This window comes from Salvelinus namaycush, unplaced genomic scaffold (assembly GCF_016432855.1).
Source record: "Salvelinus namaycush isolate Seneca unplaced genomic scaffold, SaNama_1.0 Scaffold344, whole genome shotgun sequence".
NCBI classification, from domain to species: domain Eukaryota; kingdom Metazoa; phylum Chordata; class Actinopteri; order Salmoniformes; family Salmonidae; genus Salvelinus; species Salvelinus namaycush.
This window is the reverse complement of record NW_024060386.1, coordinates 85,121-103,127: the sequence shown is the minus strand read 5'-3', so window position 1 is coordinate 103,127 and position 18,007 is coordinate 85,121. Positions and strand designations below refer to the sequence as shown.

The 18,007-nt window shown below is 41.6% G+C and overlaps 2 protein-coding genes across 2 annotated transcripts; both read left to right on the top strand.

Annotated features, from left to right (window-relative positions):
- Window positions 1–605: 605 nt before the first annotated feature.
- LOC120040354 (V-type proton ATPase subunit e 1-like) lies at window positions 606–6,019 on the top strand. Its single transcript, XM_038985542.1, has 4 exons — window positions 606–817; window positions 1,410–1,457; window positions 2,516–2,647; window positions 4,961–6,019. Exons 1-3 carry the CDS (start codon window positions 714–716, stop codon window positions 2,607–2,609), a joined length of 246 nt encoding a protein of 81 aa, XP_038841470.1. The 5' UTR covers window positions 606–713; the 3' UTR covers window positions 2,610–2,647; window positions 4,961–6,019.
- Window positions 6,020–10,674: 4,655 nt separating this feature from the next.
- Window positions 10,675–14,038, top strand: LOC120040355 (vesicle transport protein SEC20-like). Its single transcript, XM_038985543.1, has 4 exons — window positions 10,675–10,754; window positions 10,915–11,006; window positions 11,038–11,160; window positions 13,301–14,038. The coding sequence occupies exons 1-4, from the start codon at window positions 10,675–10,677 to the stop codon at window positions 13,507–13,509; spliced, it is 504 nt and encodes a 167-aa protein (XP_038841471.1). The 3' UTR covers window positions 13,510–14,038.
- The last annotated feature ends 3,969 nt before the right edge of the window (window positions 14,039–18,007 follow it).

Genomic DNA, 18,007 nt, shown 5'->3' with positions numbered 1-18,007 from the left:
TATTTTGGCCATTTATCCAAAAACTCCATTGATTTTCCCATTGGATCAAGTTTCCAAGGATCAGTTTATGAACAACTTTTGGCACCACTACCCCACAGAACAATGAGACAGATATATCACTGGATGTATGAAGCATCCGTTTGGCGTTTCCACTCACTACCAAATATGGCAGTGGGAGAAGCTGGAACGAGATGGATTTTGGGATACATTTAGCACATTTTCTCATCGATTAAACGTTTGATCTCAATACAGTTTGCTGTTCCCAAAAATAAAATATGTTATGAACAGAGTGGACAAAGTTTTGTAGACCTTCGCCTTTGCTAAAGTTGTAAAAAATCGCGTTGTTTAGGAGTGCAAAATCGAATCGAGTTATTGCACACGCGCATTTCACAGAGTAGGCGTTCCCTAACGGAAATATACAGATGTTTGCTAGAACAGGCCAATAGGATCTCGCTAGCTCGTGCTTGGCTCTGCCCACCCGCTTGCTTGTTCTGCCCACTATGACTCATCTGTTGCCATTGGAAACGATAGGCTGTGGTCTATCTTGGTTTAGTTATAAAAAATCTTTGACTACCAGCCCAGTTTATTGTGGCGACGTCATGTGATCCATACTTCCTAGTCTGGTAGCAGTTCGCTACTTCGAGGTCGTGTAGCGTTGTCAAGCGCATAAGTTAACTTTTTCTACTTTTAAAACTCTATAACCAAAGACAGACATGGCGGAGCTTAGTTTTGTAATTCCTATGTCGGTGATGACTCTGTTTTGGGGGATTATTGGTGGAGTTGTGCCGTGGTTTGTCCCCAAGGGACCGAACAGAGGGTGAGTAAATTAACGTTAGCTAACATGATAGAAAAAAGCAATATCTTGCTAGCTATAAAAGTTTGCAAACAAAGGACATACATCATGCTAGACCTCAAATGTCTCTTGTATTCATATTCGTGGAAAATGTGAAACCTATTTTATGTGTATGCGTCCAATAACTTTTTATTTGCTTTTTAGTCAGCTGCTAAATTATCATACTTTTTGGCAGCTGGTTCTTTTGTCAACAATATTGCTCATCATGGCCAACAATAGCTGAGTTGACTTTTAAAGTACTAATAAGCTTTAAGATTTGACCAATTTGGTTTTGTTGGATAAAAATTGATGGAATATAGATGAATTAAGGTGTAATTTTGGAACTTCCCCAGTCCATTTCTAGTTCCCGTCTGCTCTGTCACTTGCATGTGACTGAAGTTGGCATAATGAAGCCCTATCTGCATGAAGTAGGCCTAGTAGTACGTCTGAGAGATGAGCACTTGCCATAATAAACCATAGATATAGAACTAACATTTGGTTTGTTGGTGTACAAATCTATAGGCTTATGTCTTGTTACTGCTTTGTAATAATGTCTCTCTCTCTCCCCCCTCCACAGAGTGATAGTTACCATGTTGGTGCTAACTGCTGTCTGCTGCTACCTGTTGTAAGTACAGTCCTCCTAGGAATGTAGCGGAATATTTAACAGTATCACTATGAGGGCCCTTCTTATATTAATTTGGCTCAGTTGGTTGGAACAGAGCGCAGGCGGGCAACATCAGGGGTGTATTCATTACGGAAACCCTTTACCGTTTTAAGAATCAAACAGAGCAAATGAAACTGGGAGGGACCTACCTGAATTTGACCAACAGAAACTCTCTTTTGTGTAAATGTTTTATGTTGCAAAACGTTTTGAAACAGAATCGGCGTAATGATTACAGCCCAGTGTTGAGTGTTTTGAATCTTGCATCATGCATAATGTTGCTTTCGTGAAAGTGTGAAACTGGACTATTGGCCTATATTTGGAGCTAGGGAAGTGTTAAGCATCTGTCCCACATAGAGACACAGAGGGGGAACACCATTCTCCCTTAGGTCATTTTCCATTAACATTGATTGGGACAACTGCAGCTCGATTTCAATGTCCCAACATCAGTACATAATGATTACCAGTCATTAACAGATGTTGACACGCTCAAAGTTCATCGCGGTCGTTTTTTCCGATAGAGAAAATAAATCTATCCCTAGAGTACGTTGGGTCAATGATCCGAGAGTACGCCTATTGCTTGTATTGTACGTAATCATTCCATTCAATATAACCTGGTAGTCCTGAGATGCCATTTAATTTCATAGTTAATTATTTAGCTTCTGAAGTTGTGAAGCTAGCCGATAAAGCCGAGTCATGTTACTTTGCCGTATGTCCACCAGGGTGCAGTGCAGGCCACATAATGGGGATGGTGTTCACGGCAGCAGAGGGAAGTATCTAGTGATATGTTGTCTCCTTCAGTCTGCTGAGCGCTTAGTTGGATTCCTCTATTATAGCTGACCCTGCTGTCATGTTCATCCATTACTATAGGGTAGAACAAGGCATCTTTATTCCTCATTTAGATCCCCATCAGATGCCTTAGTGACGGCTATTCTTCCTGGTGTCCACAAAGAAAGACATAACAGAAGCCATGACAGACATATGTAGATGTGTAATCATTAGTATGTGTTGTATGTTTTCAGCTGGCTGATAGCGATCCTGGCCCAGCTCAACCCTCTGTTTGGACCAACTCTAAAGAACGATACCATCTGGTACATGTACTACCACTGGCCCTAGTTAACCAGTCTACCAGCGCTCGGCCCTTCCTACTACAGGTAAACCCACTGGCCCTAGTCAACCAGTCCTCAACCCCTCTCCTACTACAGGTAAACCCACCGGCCCTAGTCAACCAGTCCTCAACCCCTCTCCTACTACAGGTAAACCCACTGGCCCTAGTCAACCAGTCCTCAACCCCTCTCCTACTACAGGTAAACCCACTGGCCCTAGTCAACCAGTCCTCAACCCCTCTCCTACTACAGGTAAACCCACCGGCCCTAGTCAACCAGTCCTCAACCCCTCTCCTACTACAGGTAAACCCACTGGCCCTAGTCAACCAGTCCTCAACCCCTCTCCTACTACAGGTAAACCCACTGGCCCTAGTCTACCGGTCCTCAACCCCTCTCCTACTACAGTTAAACCCACTGGCCCTAGTCTACCAGCCCTTGCTCCTCTCCCACTACAGGTAAACTCAGTCAGATGCCTCGGTCTCCTCTCCCGCTACAGGTAAACTTGGTCAGATGCCTCGGCTCCTCTCACGCTACAGGTAAACTTGGTCAGATGCCTCGGCTCCTCTCCCGCTACAGGTAAACTTGGTCAGATGCCTCGGCTCCTCTCCCGCTACAGGTAAACTCGGTCAGATGCCTCGGCTCCTCTCCCGCTACAGGTAAACTCGGTCAGATGCCTCGGCTCCTCTCCCGCTACAGGTAAACTCGGTCAGATGCCTCGGCTCCTCACCCGCTACAGGTAAACTCGGTCAGATGCCTCGGCTCCTCACCCGCTACAGGTAAACTCGGTCAGATGCCTCGGCTCCTCTCCCGCTACAGGTAAACTCGGTCAGATGCCTCGGCTCCTCTCCCGCTACAGGTAAACTCGGTCAGATGCCTCGGCTCCTCACCCGCTACAGGTAAACTCGGTCAGATGCCTCGGCTCCTCACCCGCTACAGGTAAACTCGGTCAGATGCCTCGGCTCCTCTCCCGCTACAGGTAAACTCGGTCAGATGCCTCGGCTCCTCACCCGCTACAGGTAAACTCGGTCAGATGCCTCGGCTCCTCTCCCGCTACAGGTAAACTCGGTCAGATGCCTCGGCTCCTCTCCCGCTACAGGTAAACTCGGTCAGATGCCTCGGCTCCTCACCCGCTACAGGTAAACTCGGTCAGATGCCTCGGCTCCTCACCCGCTACAGGTAAACTCGGTCAGATGCCTCGGCTCCTCTCCCGCTACAGGTAAACTCGGTCAGATGCCTCGGCTCCTCTCCCGCTACAGGTAAACTTGGTCAGATGCCTCGGCTCCTCTCCCGCTACAGGTAAACTCGGTCAGATGCCTCGGCTCCTCTCCCGCTACAGGTAAACTCGGTCAGATGCCTCGGCTCCTCTCCCGCTACAGGTAAACTCGGTCAGATGCCTCGGCTCCTCACCCGCTACAGGTAAACTCGGTCAGATGCCTCGGCTCCTCACCCGCTACAGGTAAACTCGGTCAGATGCCTCGGCTCCTCTCCCGCTACAGGTAAACTCGGTCAGATGCCTCGGCTCCTCTCCCGCTACAGGTAAACTCGGTCAGATGCCTCGGCTCCTCACCCGCTACAGGTAAACTCGGTCAGATGCCTCGGCTCCTCTCCCGCTACAGGTAAACTCGGTCAGATGCCTCGGCTCCTCACCCGCTACAGGTAAACTCGGTCAGATGCCTCGGCTCCTCACCCGCTACAGGTAAACTCGGTCAGATGCCTCGGCTCCTCTCCCGCTACAGGTAAACTCGGTCAGATGCCTCGGCTCCTCACCCGCTACAGGTAAACTCGGTCAGATGCCTCGGCTCCTCTCCCGCTACAGGTAAACTCGGTCAGATGCCTCGGCTCCTCTCCCGCTACAGGTAAACTCGGTCAGATGCCTCGGCTCCTCACCCGCTACAGGTAAACTCGGTCAGATGCCTCGGCTCCTCACCCGCTACAGGTAAACTCGGTCAGATGCCTCGGCTCCTCTCCCGCTACAGGTAAACTCGGTCAGATGCCTCGGCTCCTCTCCCGCTACAGGTAAACTCGGCCAGATGCCTCGGCTCCTCTCCCGCTACAGGTAAACTCGGCCAGATGCCTCGGCTCCTCTCCCGCTACAGGTAAACTCGGTCAGATGCCTCGGCTCCTTATGTCGTCTGTAAGTCTACGGCAATTCAGCCTTTTTAGCTGCAAATGTGTAGGCCACAAGATTAAATGAATCAATTAACAAATAGTAGTCTGTAGTTGTGGCTTCCGCTCCTTATCTATTTTAATCTGTACTTTTTATGAAAATGTCTCCTCCATCATCTGCACTGATCTGAAAGCAATGCCCAGATGGAAAAAGCAATACATAATTAACTTTGACCGTAAACATTTTCTCTTTAGGAGAGGACCTGACTCACTGCTGTACACCAATGAAGCACTCGATCGCCTCCTCACAAAGGGAACTGTTCTTGTAAATCTAGAGCCTTACCCAGCCTTTGACACCCGACCTTAGAGAGTGTGGAGAGATGCCTGCAAAGGTGCTTCGTATGAACTGATCCCCAAAGAACTTTTCTGAAAAAAATCCTCTTTACGACTTTAAGAATGGAAGTATCAACTTTTGATTTGTATTTTATGGTGTGTTCTGTATATTGTGCTGTGACTTTTTGATTCTCTAATAGTTATATATGATCTTGGCATGGTACTAGTTACCCTAGCCCATTCGGTGTTGGGTTAAATGCAGAAGACACATTTCAGTTGAATGCATTCAGTTGTACAACTGACTAGGTATCCCCCTTTCCATTCATAGACGCTAACTAACTTTAGCGCCTATTGACTATACTAACTTCTAGCCAGAGGAGCCCGGATGCTTGCTCTAAACATAAACAAGCATCGCTTGCGGTACGGTGTTGGAAACATAGGAACGTATCTTTCATATCAGCTAGGAAAAAATGTTAAATTACTACACTTTTTTTTTTAAATAGGGTAAGGGTTCCCAAACGGTCATATTTCCGTTTTACAGCGTTTGTTTACGGAAGACAGACGCGACTACCTGCTAATTCGCTTTCTGCGACTAGCAACACCTGCGTGTACACGGAAGATAGGCGCCACAAACGTGTCACTGTAAAATAACCGGTTAAAACTGCATTAAGTGTATATTTAGCATTTGTGAAATTATTTTGATGTGGTATGAAAGTAGAGGGCTTTATGTTTCTAGAACCGTACCGCAGTGAATAATCGATTCATACTGGTTCGCCTGCCGGAGCCAATTCGCCTCTAAACAGTAACGTTAGGCTCCTTTTTATTGAACAATAGCTACCCCATATGTTAATATGTATGTTGCACGTAATGTGGCCTTCCTTTGATTCCATGTGTCCCTCATTGGGTGTTTGTGGTGGCTTTCATTCATTGTCCTTAGAAATGATAGATATTAACTCATCAATAAATCCACCTATTGATTTACATGTTTTTGCATTTTGTTAAACCGGTTCTTGTTGCTCAACACCAAAATACCCTCTTTTTAACCAAGTGTTATTCCTTGCGGCTTGTTGAGCATGGTGGCCTCTTGTCCACGTCTGAATATGCGAGCAAGAATTCATCAAACATGACTTGGAAGTAAAAGCTCTCGTGCAGGTATGACTATCGATTCAGTAAGTTCTTGTTCTTGACTATATAATAGGTATGTTATTGTTCTCATTGTGGAGAATAACCTTGTTTTCTGTCGCAGCTGTTTGGGCTCTTCATTCAGCTTTGGCCACCTCCCCATTTTGGTACAATGGCCGGGAGTTGGAATAGATTTTGACTGATTATCTTTTTGAAGTTTTGGATATATCACATAAAAGACATTTTGTCCGATTTGATCTTTATCTCTCATTAACTAATTGAGTAAAAGTATGTGGTTTAAAATATACTTAAGTATCAAAAGGAAAATTATAAATCATTTCAAAGTCCTTATATTAAGCAAACCAGATGCAGGCAGCTATTTTAGTCTTAGTCACATTTTAGTCATTTCGGTCACTTCATTTGGATAGTGGAACCATCTGTAGAGCTTATCAACAGATAGTCTAGATTTTCAAGGGTTGGGTGAAATAGTCTGTAGAGCATCAGTAATATCTATAGATGGACTATCCAAATAAATCAAACTTTAAATGCTCAGACAAACCGGTAGGATTGGCAAACATTTGCCTGCCGGTCAGTACTTAAATCAAAACCAATTTTATTTGTCACATGCGCCAAATTCAACATTACCATGAAATGCTTACCTACAAGCCCTTAACCAACAATGCCGTTCAAGAAATAGTTAAGAAAATATTTACTAAATAAAGTATAAAATTAAAAGTAACACAATAAAATAATAACGAGGCTATATACAGGCAGTACCGAGTCAATGTGTGGGGGTACAGGTTAGTCAAGGTAATTTGTACATGTAGGTAGGGGTAAAGTGATAAACAGCGAGTAGCAGCAGTGTAAAAACAAAGGGGGTTTACCTACCACTTCTTGACTGCCGACACTGTTCGATCTCTTTAGAGTTCACACAACAAAGACCTTGGAAGTCAGCCACTCAGCCTTGTTGAAACACTCCACCACAAGGTGGCAGTAGCGTTGTTGTATGCATATCCGTGCATATTGGTTATGGTCTATATTCCAAGCTATCTGCGCTAACACAGATGGAATAATACAAGTATTTGGTGCTGATGTTGCTATTTAGTAGAAAACCCTTGTTACGAGCCAGATGGCCACAGCTAGATAACTACCTAGAAAGATAACAAAGAAACACTTTAATTCACTCTTCATAATGTCTTACTGCCAGTGCCAGCCCATAGACAAATGTTTAGCTAGCTAGTTAATGCTAGCATATCCCAGACGGCCACAACTAGGTAATGCCTTCAGAAAGTATTCACACCCCTTGACTTTTTCCACATTTTGGTTTTACAGCCTCAATTTAAAGTGGATTACGTTTAGATTTAGTCACTGATCTGCACACAGTGTCTCAACATGGAATTATGTTTTTAGAAATGTTTACAAATGATAAAAAAATTATAAGCTGAAGTGTCTTGAGTTTAAGTATTCAACCCCTTTGTTATGGAAAGCCTAAAGTTCAGGAGTAAAATTTTGCTTAAGTCAGATGAGTTGCATGGACTCACTCTGTGTGCAATAATGGTGTTTTCCATGAATTTGAATCACTACCCCGTCTTCGTACTCCACACATACAATTATCTGTAAGGTCCCTCAGTCAAGCAGTGAATTTCAAGCACAGATTCAACGACAAAGACCAGGGAGGTTTTCAGTACCTCGCAAAGAAGGGCACCTATTGGTAGATGGGGGTAGAATAAGAAAAACGGGCATTGAGAATCGCTTTGAGTATGTTGAAGTTACATTTTGGATGATGTATCAAAACTATCAATACACCCTGTCACTCCAAGATACAGGCGTCCTTCCAAGCTCAGTTGATGGAGAGGAAGGAAACCATTGAGGGATTTCACCATGAGGTCACTGGTGACTTTAAAACAGGTTTTTAATGGCTGTGATTGGAGAACTGAGGATGGGTCAACAACATTGTAGTTACGCCACAATACTAACCTAAATGACAGCGTGAAAAGGAAGCCTGTACAGAATAAGGCACTAAACTAATACTGCAAAAAATTTGGCATTTTTAAAAAACTGTTGGTCCTGAATACAAAGCATTATGTTTGGGGGCAAATCCAACACATCACTGAGTACCACTCTTAATATTTTCAAGCATGGGGATAGCTGCATCATGTTATGGGTATGCTTGTCTAGAGTTTGTTTATTTTTTGATCAAAAGAAAAGGAGTAGAGCTAAGCACAGGCTAAGTCCTAGAGGAAAACCTGGTTCAGTTTGCTTTCCAACAGACACTGGGAGACAAATCCACCTTTTAACAGGACAATAACCTAAAACACAAGGCCAAATATTAGTGCTGAGTGAATAACCAACATTTTGTTTATTTTTCTGTTTTTGAACAACTAATTTTATATTTTATTAAAGTAATGTCATGTGAATAAATTATGGTTAATAAGTGATAAGCAGTAATGAGGAGTTACTACCATCATGAGTGGGATTTTAATTGTTTTATTCAGTGTTACAGCTTTCAACCCACAATGCATAGGGAATTTAATGTCAACTATTTTTTTTTTCGAAAACCATTATTTTTTAATAACCTAACCAAATATATATATTTTTTTTAAATTAGGGGCAAATATTGTACAATCCAGGTTTGCAAAGATCTTAGAGACAGACTTACACAGAAAGACTCACAGCTGTAAACGCTTCCAAATGTGATTCTAACATGTATAACTCAAGGGGTTGAATACTTATCTAATCAAAACACTATATCTGTTTTTCTATTAATAACATTTTTTTTTTTTTTATCTTCCACTTTGACAGAGTATTTTGTGTAGATCGTTTACAAAAAAATACAATTAAATACATTTGTAACATAACAAAATGTGGAAAAAGTCAAGGGTTGTGAATACTTTCTGAAGGCACTGTAACTACATAGCAAGATCACGAAGAAATAATTTAATTCACTTTCCATAATCCTATACTGCCAGCCCATAGCCAAATGTTTAGCTTGCTAGATAACGTTAGCATATTAGCTAGCACAACATGGCTAAGGACACTGCACTAATTCGGCAGCTAACACAAGCAGCTGTTTCATAGAAACTAGCTGATATATTGTCAATACTAGCTACAGTGGTTACCTAGCTTGGAGGAAGTATTTAATGTTGTGGGCATTGCGTCTGTCACTTTGCTAGCTACCATCCCACAGCCTTCACTGCATATGAAGTGTGACTGGCTCATCCAGAGAAAATGCCCTTTTTTAGGCTCCCCCTCATGGAAGTTTGTGCTCTCTGATTGGCTCAAAGTCAAGTTGTTGGCCACTGACAACCATTGCTGTAGGTTTGTTGCTACCGGTTCGGCACGCAGCAGGTACTGCTTTTGTTCTAGCGAGACAAGAAACGGTCTCCTACTGTACTACGTACATATTGGCAGTCTATCAGCAGTGAGATTCTCGTGTTTCATGCTTTAGGGTTAGTATATAGTTAGCTTAAATATTACTGATAGTCTGAAGAGCATCTACAGATAGACTATCCAAATAAACTGTTAGTCATTTCATATTTTTTTTTATTTTACCCTTATTTTACCATGTAAATTGACTGAGAAAACATTCTTATTTACAGCAATGACATGGGTAATAGTTACGGAGGAGAGGAGGAGGGATGAATGAGCCTATTGGAAGCTGGGGACGATTCATCCTTCGTTAGTTTTAAATTTTAGTCTAGTTTTAGTCACTTAGTGAGTGCATTTTGTCTATTAAATAATGAATATTTAGGCTACCTCTAACTTCCACCATGTGCCTTGTCCAACTAGGCCTCATAAACCTTAGCTGGCAACATTTGATATTGTGGCAGATTATAACCAATGCCAGCCATAGTAATTAACCATATAGGCTATAAAGGCTTGGCTACAGGTTAAACAATTTACAGCTCTAATTTTCTTCCCATCATACCTGTCAAGGGGTTAAATAATAGTGGTTTCATTGAAAAGGGGATTTGAGCTTTACAAAAATGCCAGAAGTATAACTGTACTTTTAATAGTCAACAAGTAGCATTCGTTTTTCCCATATGAAAAAATTAACCACATGTCGCATTTCCTGACTGCGGCGTGAGAGCGGCAACACAGATGAATGAATAACAGCGCACATGGGGAAATAGAGCTTCTGATGTGATCAAAGAGTGACTGAAGTGACCGCCTGGTGGCTGTGTGGCGGAGCTGGGAAGATCAACTCAACCAGACCGCGCAACTGAAAGATGTCAATTCTGCCAATGAGAGGATTGCATGAAATATTCTGCTTGCATGTTTCTGATTGTACAAAATGGATGAAAATATGCTGCATGTCAAATTAAATGTCCATTATTCTCTTGTGGAATTCTCGTCTCGTCACATTTTTGTCGACTAAAATGAAAAGGTAATGTTTTTTTCCACAGGGCATCACGTTATCATAGTTTTATTCAGGAAAAATAGGTACTTGGCGAGTATTTTTCGGCATAGTTATTGTTGACGAATTGAACAGTGTTTGACTGGACCTAGATCAGATGGGGAGGGAGCAGGACAAGGAGTCAGACAAGCTGGCTCTACTCAGTGAGGTGGACAGACACCGCAGGCAGATGCTCAGGTAAAAGAGCATGGTAGGAGTGTGGATTAGCACGGTAGGAGTGTGGATTAGCATGGTAGGAGTGTGGATTACTGCTGTTGCTTCAGTACTGAATCCAGTCTGTACTGCATAAACTGTACGCAAGCGTCCTAATGAAACAGTGTGTTTTCTATCCCTACATTAACCAGACCTTATGGAAGAAAGCCAACCTGGCCAGTAAACTGTCGCTAGACAACCTGGAGAAGGAATCTCTTCTCTATGGAGGAGATAGTGAATTTATCTATTTGTTATTTTTTTCCTCCAATCAGAAAGGTGACCAAAGAGGGCCTGGCCCAGACGTCCAGTGACATCACAGAGAGCCTGATGAGCATCGACCAGATGATGTCACAGCAGGTGACGCAGAGCGAGGAATCCATAACCATGCTGGGTGAGTGGCTCCCCCTAGAGTACAGAGAGTGAATCATATCGGAGTCTGTGTCTCTGAGAGGACAGTAGTGTTTATAATTTCGGCCCCTAACCCCATCCCCAGCTCCCTTTTCCTTCAGTGTTTACACATCTGTAAGAACTAGATGAATGAGAAGCAGTGATGTAGTGGTAAAAAGTGGGTAAACACTGATCGCCTTTCACAGTGAATAAAGTAATACTCCCTATATTTACAATGCATTTGTTTGCAATAGGTGGGTAAACGTTTGAGCAACATAAAAAAGGTGTGTAAGTGCCATTTGTTGTGTTTACCTTCCATTACACCACTGGTGAGAACAATATTGAGATGGTTCCACCAAAAGCCCTCAAATTGGAGGACCCAAGGACAGTTTCTTTCTCAGTTGCTTTATTTAAATAAAAGCAAACAGCTGGCAGTAACAGCTGGCAGTATTTTATACAGTTGAAGTCGGAAGTTTACACAAACTTAGGTTGGAGTCATTAAAACTAGTTTTTCAACCACTCCACAAATTTCTTGTTAACAAACTATAGTTTGGGCAAGTCGGTTAGAACATCTACTTTGTGCATGACACAGGTAATTTTTCCAACAATTGTTTACAGACAGATTATTTGATTTATAATTCACTGTATCACAATTCCAGTGGGTCAGAAGTTTACATACACTAAGTTGACTGTGCCTTTAAACAGCTTGGAAAATTCCAGAAAATGACATCATGGCTTTAGAAGCTTCTGATAGGCTAATTGACATAATTTGAGTCAATTGGAGGTGTACCTGTGGATGTATTTCAAGGCCTACCTTCAAACCCAGTGCCTCTTTGCTTGACATCATGGGAAAATCAAAAGAAATCGGCCAAGACCTCAGAAAAAAAGTTGTAGACCTCCACAAGTCTGGTTCATCCTTGGGAGCAATTTCCAAATGCCTGAAGGAACCATGTTCATCTGTACAAACAATAGTACGCAAGTATAAACACCATGGGACCATGTAGCCGTCATACCGCTCAGGAAGGAGACGCGTTCTGTCTCCTAGAGATGAACGTACTTTGGTGCGAAAAGAGCAAATCAATCCCAGAACAACAGCAAAGGACCTTGTGAAGATGCTGGAGGAAACAGGTACAAAATTATCGATATCCACAGTAAAACGAGTCCTATATCGACATAACCTGAAAGGCCGCTTAGCAAGAAAGAAGATACTGCTCCAAAACCGCCATAAAAAGCCAGACTACAGTTTACAACTGCACATGGGGACAAATATCGTACTTTTTGGAGAAATGTCCTCTGGTCTGAAGAAACAAAAATAGAACTGTTTGGCTATTATGACCATCGTTATGTTTTGGAGGAAAAAGGGGGAGGCTTGCAAGCCAAAGAACACTATCCCAACCATGAAGCACGGGGGTGGCAGCATCATGTTGAAGGGGTGCTTTGCTGCAGGAGGGACTGGTGCACTTCACAAAATAGATGACATCATGAGGGAGGAAAATTATGTGGATATATTGAAGCAACATCTCTAGTCATCAGTCAAGAATTTAAAGCTTGGTCGCAAATGGGTCTTTCAAATGGACAATGACCCCAAGCATACTTCCAAAGTTGTGGCAAAATGTCTTAAGGACAACAAAGTCAAGTTATTGGAGTGGCCATCACAAAGCCCTGACTTCAATCCTAGAAAATTTGTGGGCAGAACTTAAAAAGCATGTGCGAGCAAGGAGGCCTACAAACCTGACTCAGTTACACCAGCTCTGTCAGGAGGAATGGGCCAAAATTCACCCAAATTATTGTGGGAAGCTTGTGGAAGGCTACCCGAAAAGTTTGACCAAAGTTAAACAATTTAAAGGCAATGCTACCAAATACTAATTGAGTGTATGTAAACTTCTGACCCACTGGGAATGTGATGAAAGAAATTATAGCTGAAATAAATCCTTCTCTCTACTATTATTCTGACATTTCACATTCTTAAAATAAAGTGGTGATCCTAACTGACCTAAGACAGGGATTTTTTTACTAGGATTAAATGTCAGGAATTGTGAAAAACTGAGTTTAAATGTATTTGGCTAAGGTGTATGTAAACTTCAGACTTCAACTGTATGTCCAAACCCAAAGTCTTTGCCCAGTGTGTTCTCTCTCCTCCGTAGCAACCTCGTCTCAGGCGGTCCTGGAGATGAATGATGAGTTTAAGGCCATGACCGGAACCATCCAGCTGGGGAGAAAGCTCATCACTAAGTACAACCGCAGGGAGCTCACTGACAAACTGCTCATCTTCCTCGCTCTCGTACTCTTTCTCACCGCGGTCTTCTACATCTGCAAGAAGAGATTATTTTTCCTCCAGACCAGACACAACTAACTTAAACTAAGTAACTTTTAGAGCAACTTTGATAAGAGTAACTATGATCATATAAGCTAATTTATGACATGAGTCGTGTGAGATAAGTATTGTAAGATTAACATACTGCTTATTAATGTAAATCCATATCAACATTTTAAAGACGTGTGCACACACACAGTAGTAATGGCTTTGGGGATAAGCCTATTTTAAACATTAGTTGTTCGTCATGGAAGGAATATCAGCTTTTTGCAATACTTAGAGGAAAGTTTGATGGTTAATGTAACCAATTGTTATGATTATCATGTTAATGTATTATTCCATTGCAGGAAGTTAAAGCTGTTGCCCAGTTATTTATATCCTGCTCTGAAAGAGAAATAAATGTGTTTTAGTAGTTGCCTTATTTAATGCAGATTCCATTTTCGCCAGACCATTATTTAAAGTATAGGGATTCATGTCAATGTGTAACACATTCTCTGTAATGTAATCAGTTTTTGAACAAAACGTTGACATTATTAAATAGTGTAAAAATAAAAAAAGAATCTCCAAGCAGCAGCCTGGACATGTAGGATGTACATATCACCCACACAAGTTTCAGTGACTCTGGTCTAGCATGTGGTCGTCAGTATTTCCTTACGGAGCTAGCTGGCTTGGCTTGGCTCAGCAGTGGTGAGGCCTGCTCTCAGTAGCTGGCAGCAGGGTGAACAGTGCTGGGTACAGTGCTGACCAACCAGGGCAGAAAAGCTAGCAGCAGGGGGAACTGAGCAGCCCTGGCACCAGGGCAGAAACAAATCTGAAAAGCTGTGGCAGTAATCACATAGTCACCGATAAGGAACCATGCATCTCTGCCTTTCTTCAGATAAGACCCAGAAAAGCAGATTATTCTGACCCGTTTCCCTCTCCTGCTCCCTTTCTTTCCACCGGGGGTGGAAGGTGGGGGGGTATTTTTAGGTTTGCGTGGACCTGTTATCTGACGTTGCCTTTTCAACACTTTGGAAGGGATGTGTGTAGAGGGGGGCTGGTAGCTGCATGACCTCTCTACCCTCTTTATGGTGACGGTCTCACATGTCATTTGGGAAATATAAATCTGTTTTCATGTTGACGTTTCTGTTCAGTGTACCAATAAAGGCCTCTGACTTTGTCAACCTGAGTTGTCTCAGTTGCGTGTGTTATGGATCATATCTGACTCCGAATCAGTGGGGACACTGTGCAGATAGCCTAGTGGTTACAGCGTTGGGCCAGTAACCGGAAGGTTGCTGGTTCGAATACCCGAACTGACAAGGTGAAAAATCTGATGTGCCCTTGAACAAGGCACTTAACCATAATTTGCTCCAGGTACGCTGTACTACTACGGTTGACTATATAAAACCACAGATTTTATGTGACATTACAACATTTTTAAAAACATTTTTTTACAGTGACGCATTAGTGAGTACATGTGGAGAGAGTCAATAGACCTAAGAGAAGGCTAAGCGGTTCTTACTCGTTTTAAAGTGGCAGCCATTGTGCTCCTCCAAATCCTCATCCCGTCCCTTTAGCTGCACACTTATAGCAGCTCTATGTCAAGCAAATGGAGCTATTCTTACATAGCACCGTGATAGTGTCAATCAAGAGGAGAGGTGTGCATGATCTTGAAATGTGAATAGGTCCTGTTTAGTGGCAGGCCCTGAACTGTGTTCTACACTGAGTACCACAGAGTGAGGGGAAGTGGGCTCCCCCACACAATGCTGCCTAAAGGGCTTTTAATGTGCTACAGGGCCTTCAGAAAGTATTCACACTCCGTAACTTTTTCCACATTTTGTTGTTACAGCCTGAATTTAAAATTGATTAAATTGGGATGTGTCACTGATCTACACACTCTACTCCATAATATCAAAGTATGTCTTTAGAAATGTTATTCATTAAAAATGAAAAGCTGAAATTTCAGTTTTCAACCCCTTTGTTATGGCAAGCCTAAATACGTTCAGGAGTGAAATAGTGCTTAAGTCACATAACAAATTGCATTGTCTTTTTGATTAACTACCTCATCTCTGTACCCCACACATACAATTATCTGTAAGTCTCAGTCGAGCAGTGCATTTTTCCAATGCCTCGCAAAAGAAGGGCACCTAAAGTATTGGTAAATGAGTAGGGGAAAAAATGCAGACATTGAATTTGAGCATGGTAAAGTTATTAATTACCTTTTGGATGGTGTATTAATACACCCAGTCACTACAAAGATGCAGGCTTCCTTCCTAACTCAGTTGCTGGAGAGCAAGGAAACCGCTTAGCGATTTCACCATGAGGCCAATGGTGACTGTAAAACAGTTCCAGAGATTAATGGCTGTAATGGGAGAACTGAGGATGGATCAACAACATTGTACTTACTCCACAAAACTAATCTAATTGACTGAGTGAAAATAATTAAGCCTGTACAGAATAAAAGTATTCCAAAACATGCTTCCTGTTTGCAACAAGGCACTAAAGTAATACTGCAAAAACTGTCGCAAAGCAATTCACCTTTTGTCCTCAATACAAAGTGTTATATTTGAGGCAAATACAATTCAACACATTACTGAGTACCACTCTCCATATTTTCAAGCATAGTGGTGGCTGCATCATGTTATGGGTATGATTGTAATCATTAAGAACTGGGGAGTTTTTACAGAATGGAGCTAAGCACAGGCAAAATCCTAGAGGAAAACCATGTTCAGGCGTGTGAATAATTATGTCAATGTTATATTTCTGTATTTCATTGTAAATAAATTTGCTAATATTTCTAATAACCATGTTTTCACTTTATCATTATGGGATATTGTGTGTAGATGGGTGAGAATATATTTAATCCATTTTGAATTCAGGCTGAAAGGCAACATGTGGAATATGTCAAGGGGTATGAATACTTTCTAAAGGCACTGTATATAAATCCGTTTCATCAGCATCTTTTGTAAGACACTGGACAAGTGTCTGCTAAATTACTAAAATGTAATTATCATATAGGCATATTAATGACAGGTATCAATAAATATTATGGCTATTCTACAGGCACATTAAACAAGGCTGTTTTAATTTAGGGCCTGCATGTGCAATGATGTTTTTTTAGGTTATTCGGTACCGTTTCAAAATACATTTGTCAGTGTATTTCTGGGGGCCTGTGGGCGATTTCAGAATTTGACTGTGGATCAGCGGTAACTGTCTGATTAATGATGAGGATGATGAACGCATTTGCCCAAACCCTGAACTGTTTCTACTGACGACACGTCTGATGGACTTTAAACACAACCCTTCTGAACGGTCACAGACCTTTCTGTAAATATTTAAATTATGTCAGTGATGCTATCTCACGACCTCGCCTAATGTGGACTGACATGCACCTGTAGAAGAAGGTCTAACTGGGCGTGACCTTGTAGGCCGGACCTATAGACTTAGCCTATATACAAGACACGTCTAAAGCCCTCCACATATTTGTCTTATTTAGTCAAAATTGCGTGACATGCTCCAAACATATTTCATGGAGAGGCCGGTAAGTCGTTGTGTTAAAAAAAAAAAACTTTAGTTTCCAGTTATAGTAGATTGAAGGTCTCTAATAGCCACTTGAAGGGTTTAACCTGACGTTAAACATACGTGAACCGCTGCACGGGTAGCGAGTGAGATTGTTTGACATGGATTACTGGTAATGTGTGCTGGCTATAGACAATGGCAATTACTATAGGCTACCGTGATGGACGATTTTCCTAATATTAAAACACACTGACATATGGTATCTTTATGTGCTAGGATTGGCCTGGTGTTTGTTCAATTTGTAGCCTAGTGAGTCTTGAAACTGAAGAAAAAACTCTGGAGATTTAATGGTTGTAAAGTAAAAAATTATTTAAATGCATAGATTGTGTGATCTTGAACATTATTTCCTCATCGATTTGACAATTGTTGTCGTCTAGGCCTATTTTAACGATTTTAATGTAGGCTATTATTATATATGATTAATAATACAATACAATTAGGCGAATCCATGTTTTATTAAGCATAATAGTAATGAATATTAGAAATAAAGTATTACCTTTAGCCTTTTAAATAACTAATGGTCGATAGAATTCGTAGTGATAGGCTATAGTTCTATGAAAGCACTAGGCCTAAAATTATAATTGGTCGATAGGTTACATTTCATATTTAGAAATCATTTATAAACAATCGAAGATGATTAGAAATAACCAGGTGATATAATTGTATCCTGTTCTAGTTGTTTGTTCATATTTATTAATTTAAAACATGTCCTTCAGGACAATGGTGTAGTGTACTTAAGTAAAAATACTTTAAAGTACTACTTAAGGGGGTATCTTTACTTTACTATTTATATTTTTAACAACTTTTACTTCACTACATTCCTAAAGAAAATGATGTACTTTTTACTCCATACATTTTTCCAAAAGTACTCGTTACATTTTGAATTCTTAGCAGGACAGGAAAATGGTATAATTCACACACTTATCAAGAGAACATCCCTGGTCATGCCTGCTGTCTCTGATCTGGTGGACTCACTAAA

Bases quoted from the DNA above. Each gene is read 5' to 3' on its own strand.
- LOC120040354 (XM_038985542.1), top strand. From the start codon at position 714: ATGGCGGAGCTTAGTTTTGTAATTCCTATGTCGGTGATGACTCTGTTT. The intron at 818-1,409 runs GTGAGTAAATTA...CCCCCTCCACAG, and splicing joins CCCAAGGGACCGAACAGAGG to AGTGATAGTTACCATGTTGG. The intron at 1,458-2,515 runs GTAAGTACAGTC...GTATGTTTTCAG, and splicing joins GCTGTCTGCTGCTACCTGTT to CTGGCTGATAGCGATCCTGG.
- LOC120040355 (XM_038985543.1), top strand. From the start codon at position 10,675: ATGGGGAGGGAGCAGGACAAGGAGTCAGACAAGCTGGCTCTACTCAGT. The intron at 10,755-10,914 runs GTAAAAGAGCAT...CTATCCCTACAT, and splicing joins CACCGCAGGCAGATGCTCAG to TAACCAGACCTTATGGAAGA. The intron at 11,161-13,300 runs GTGAGTGGCTCC...TCTCCTCCGTAG, and splicing joins GGAATCCATAACCATGCTGG to CAACCTCGTCTCAGGCGGTC.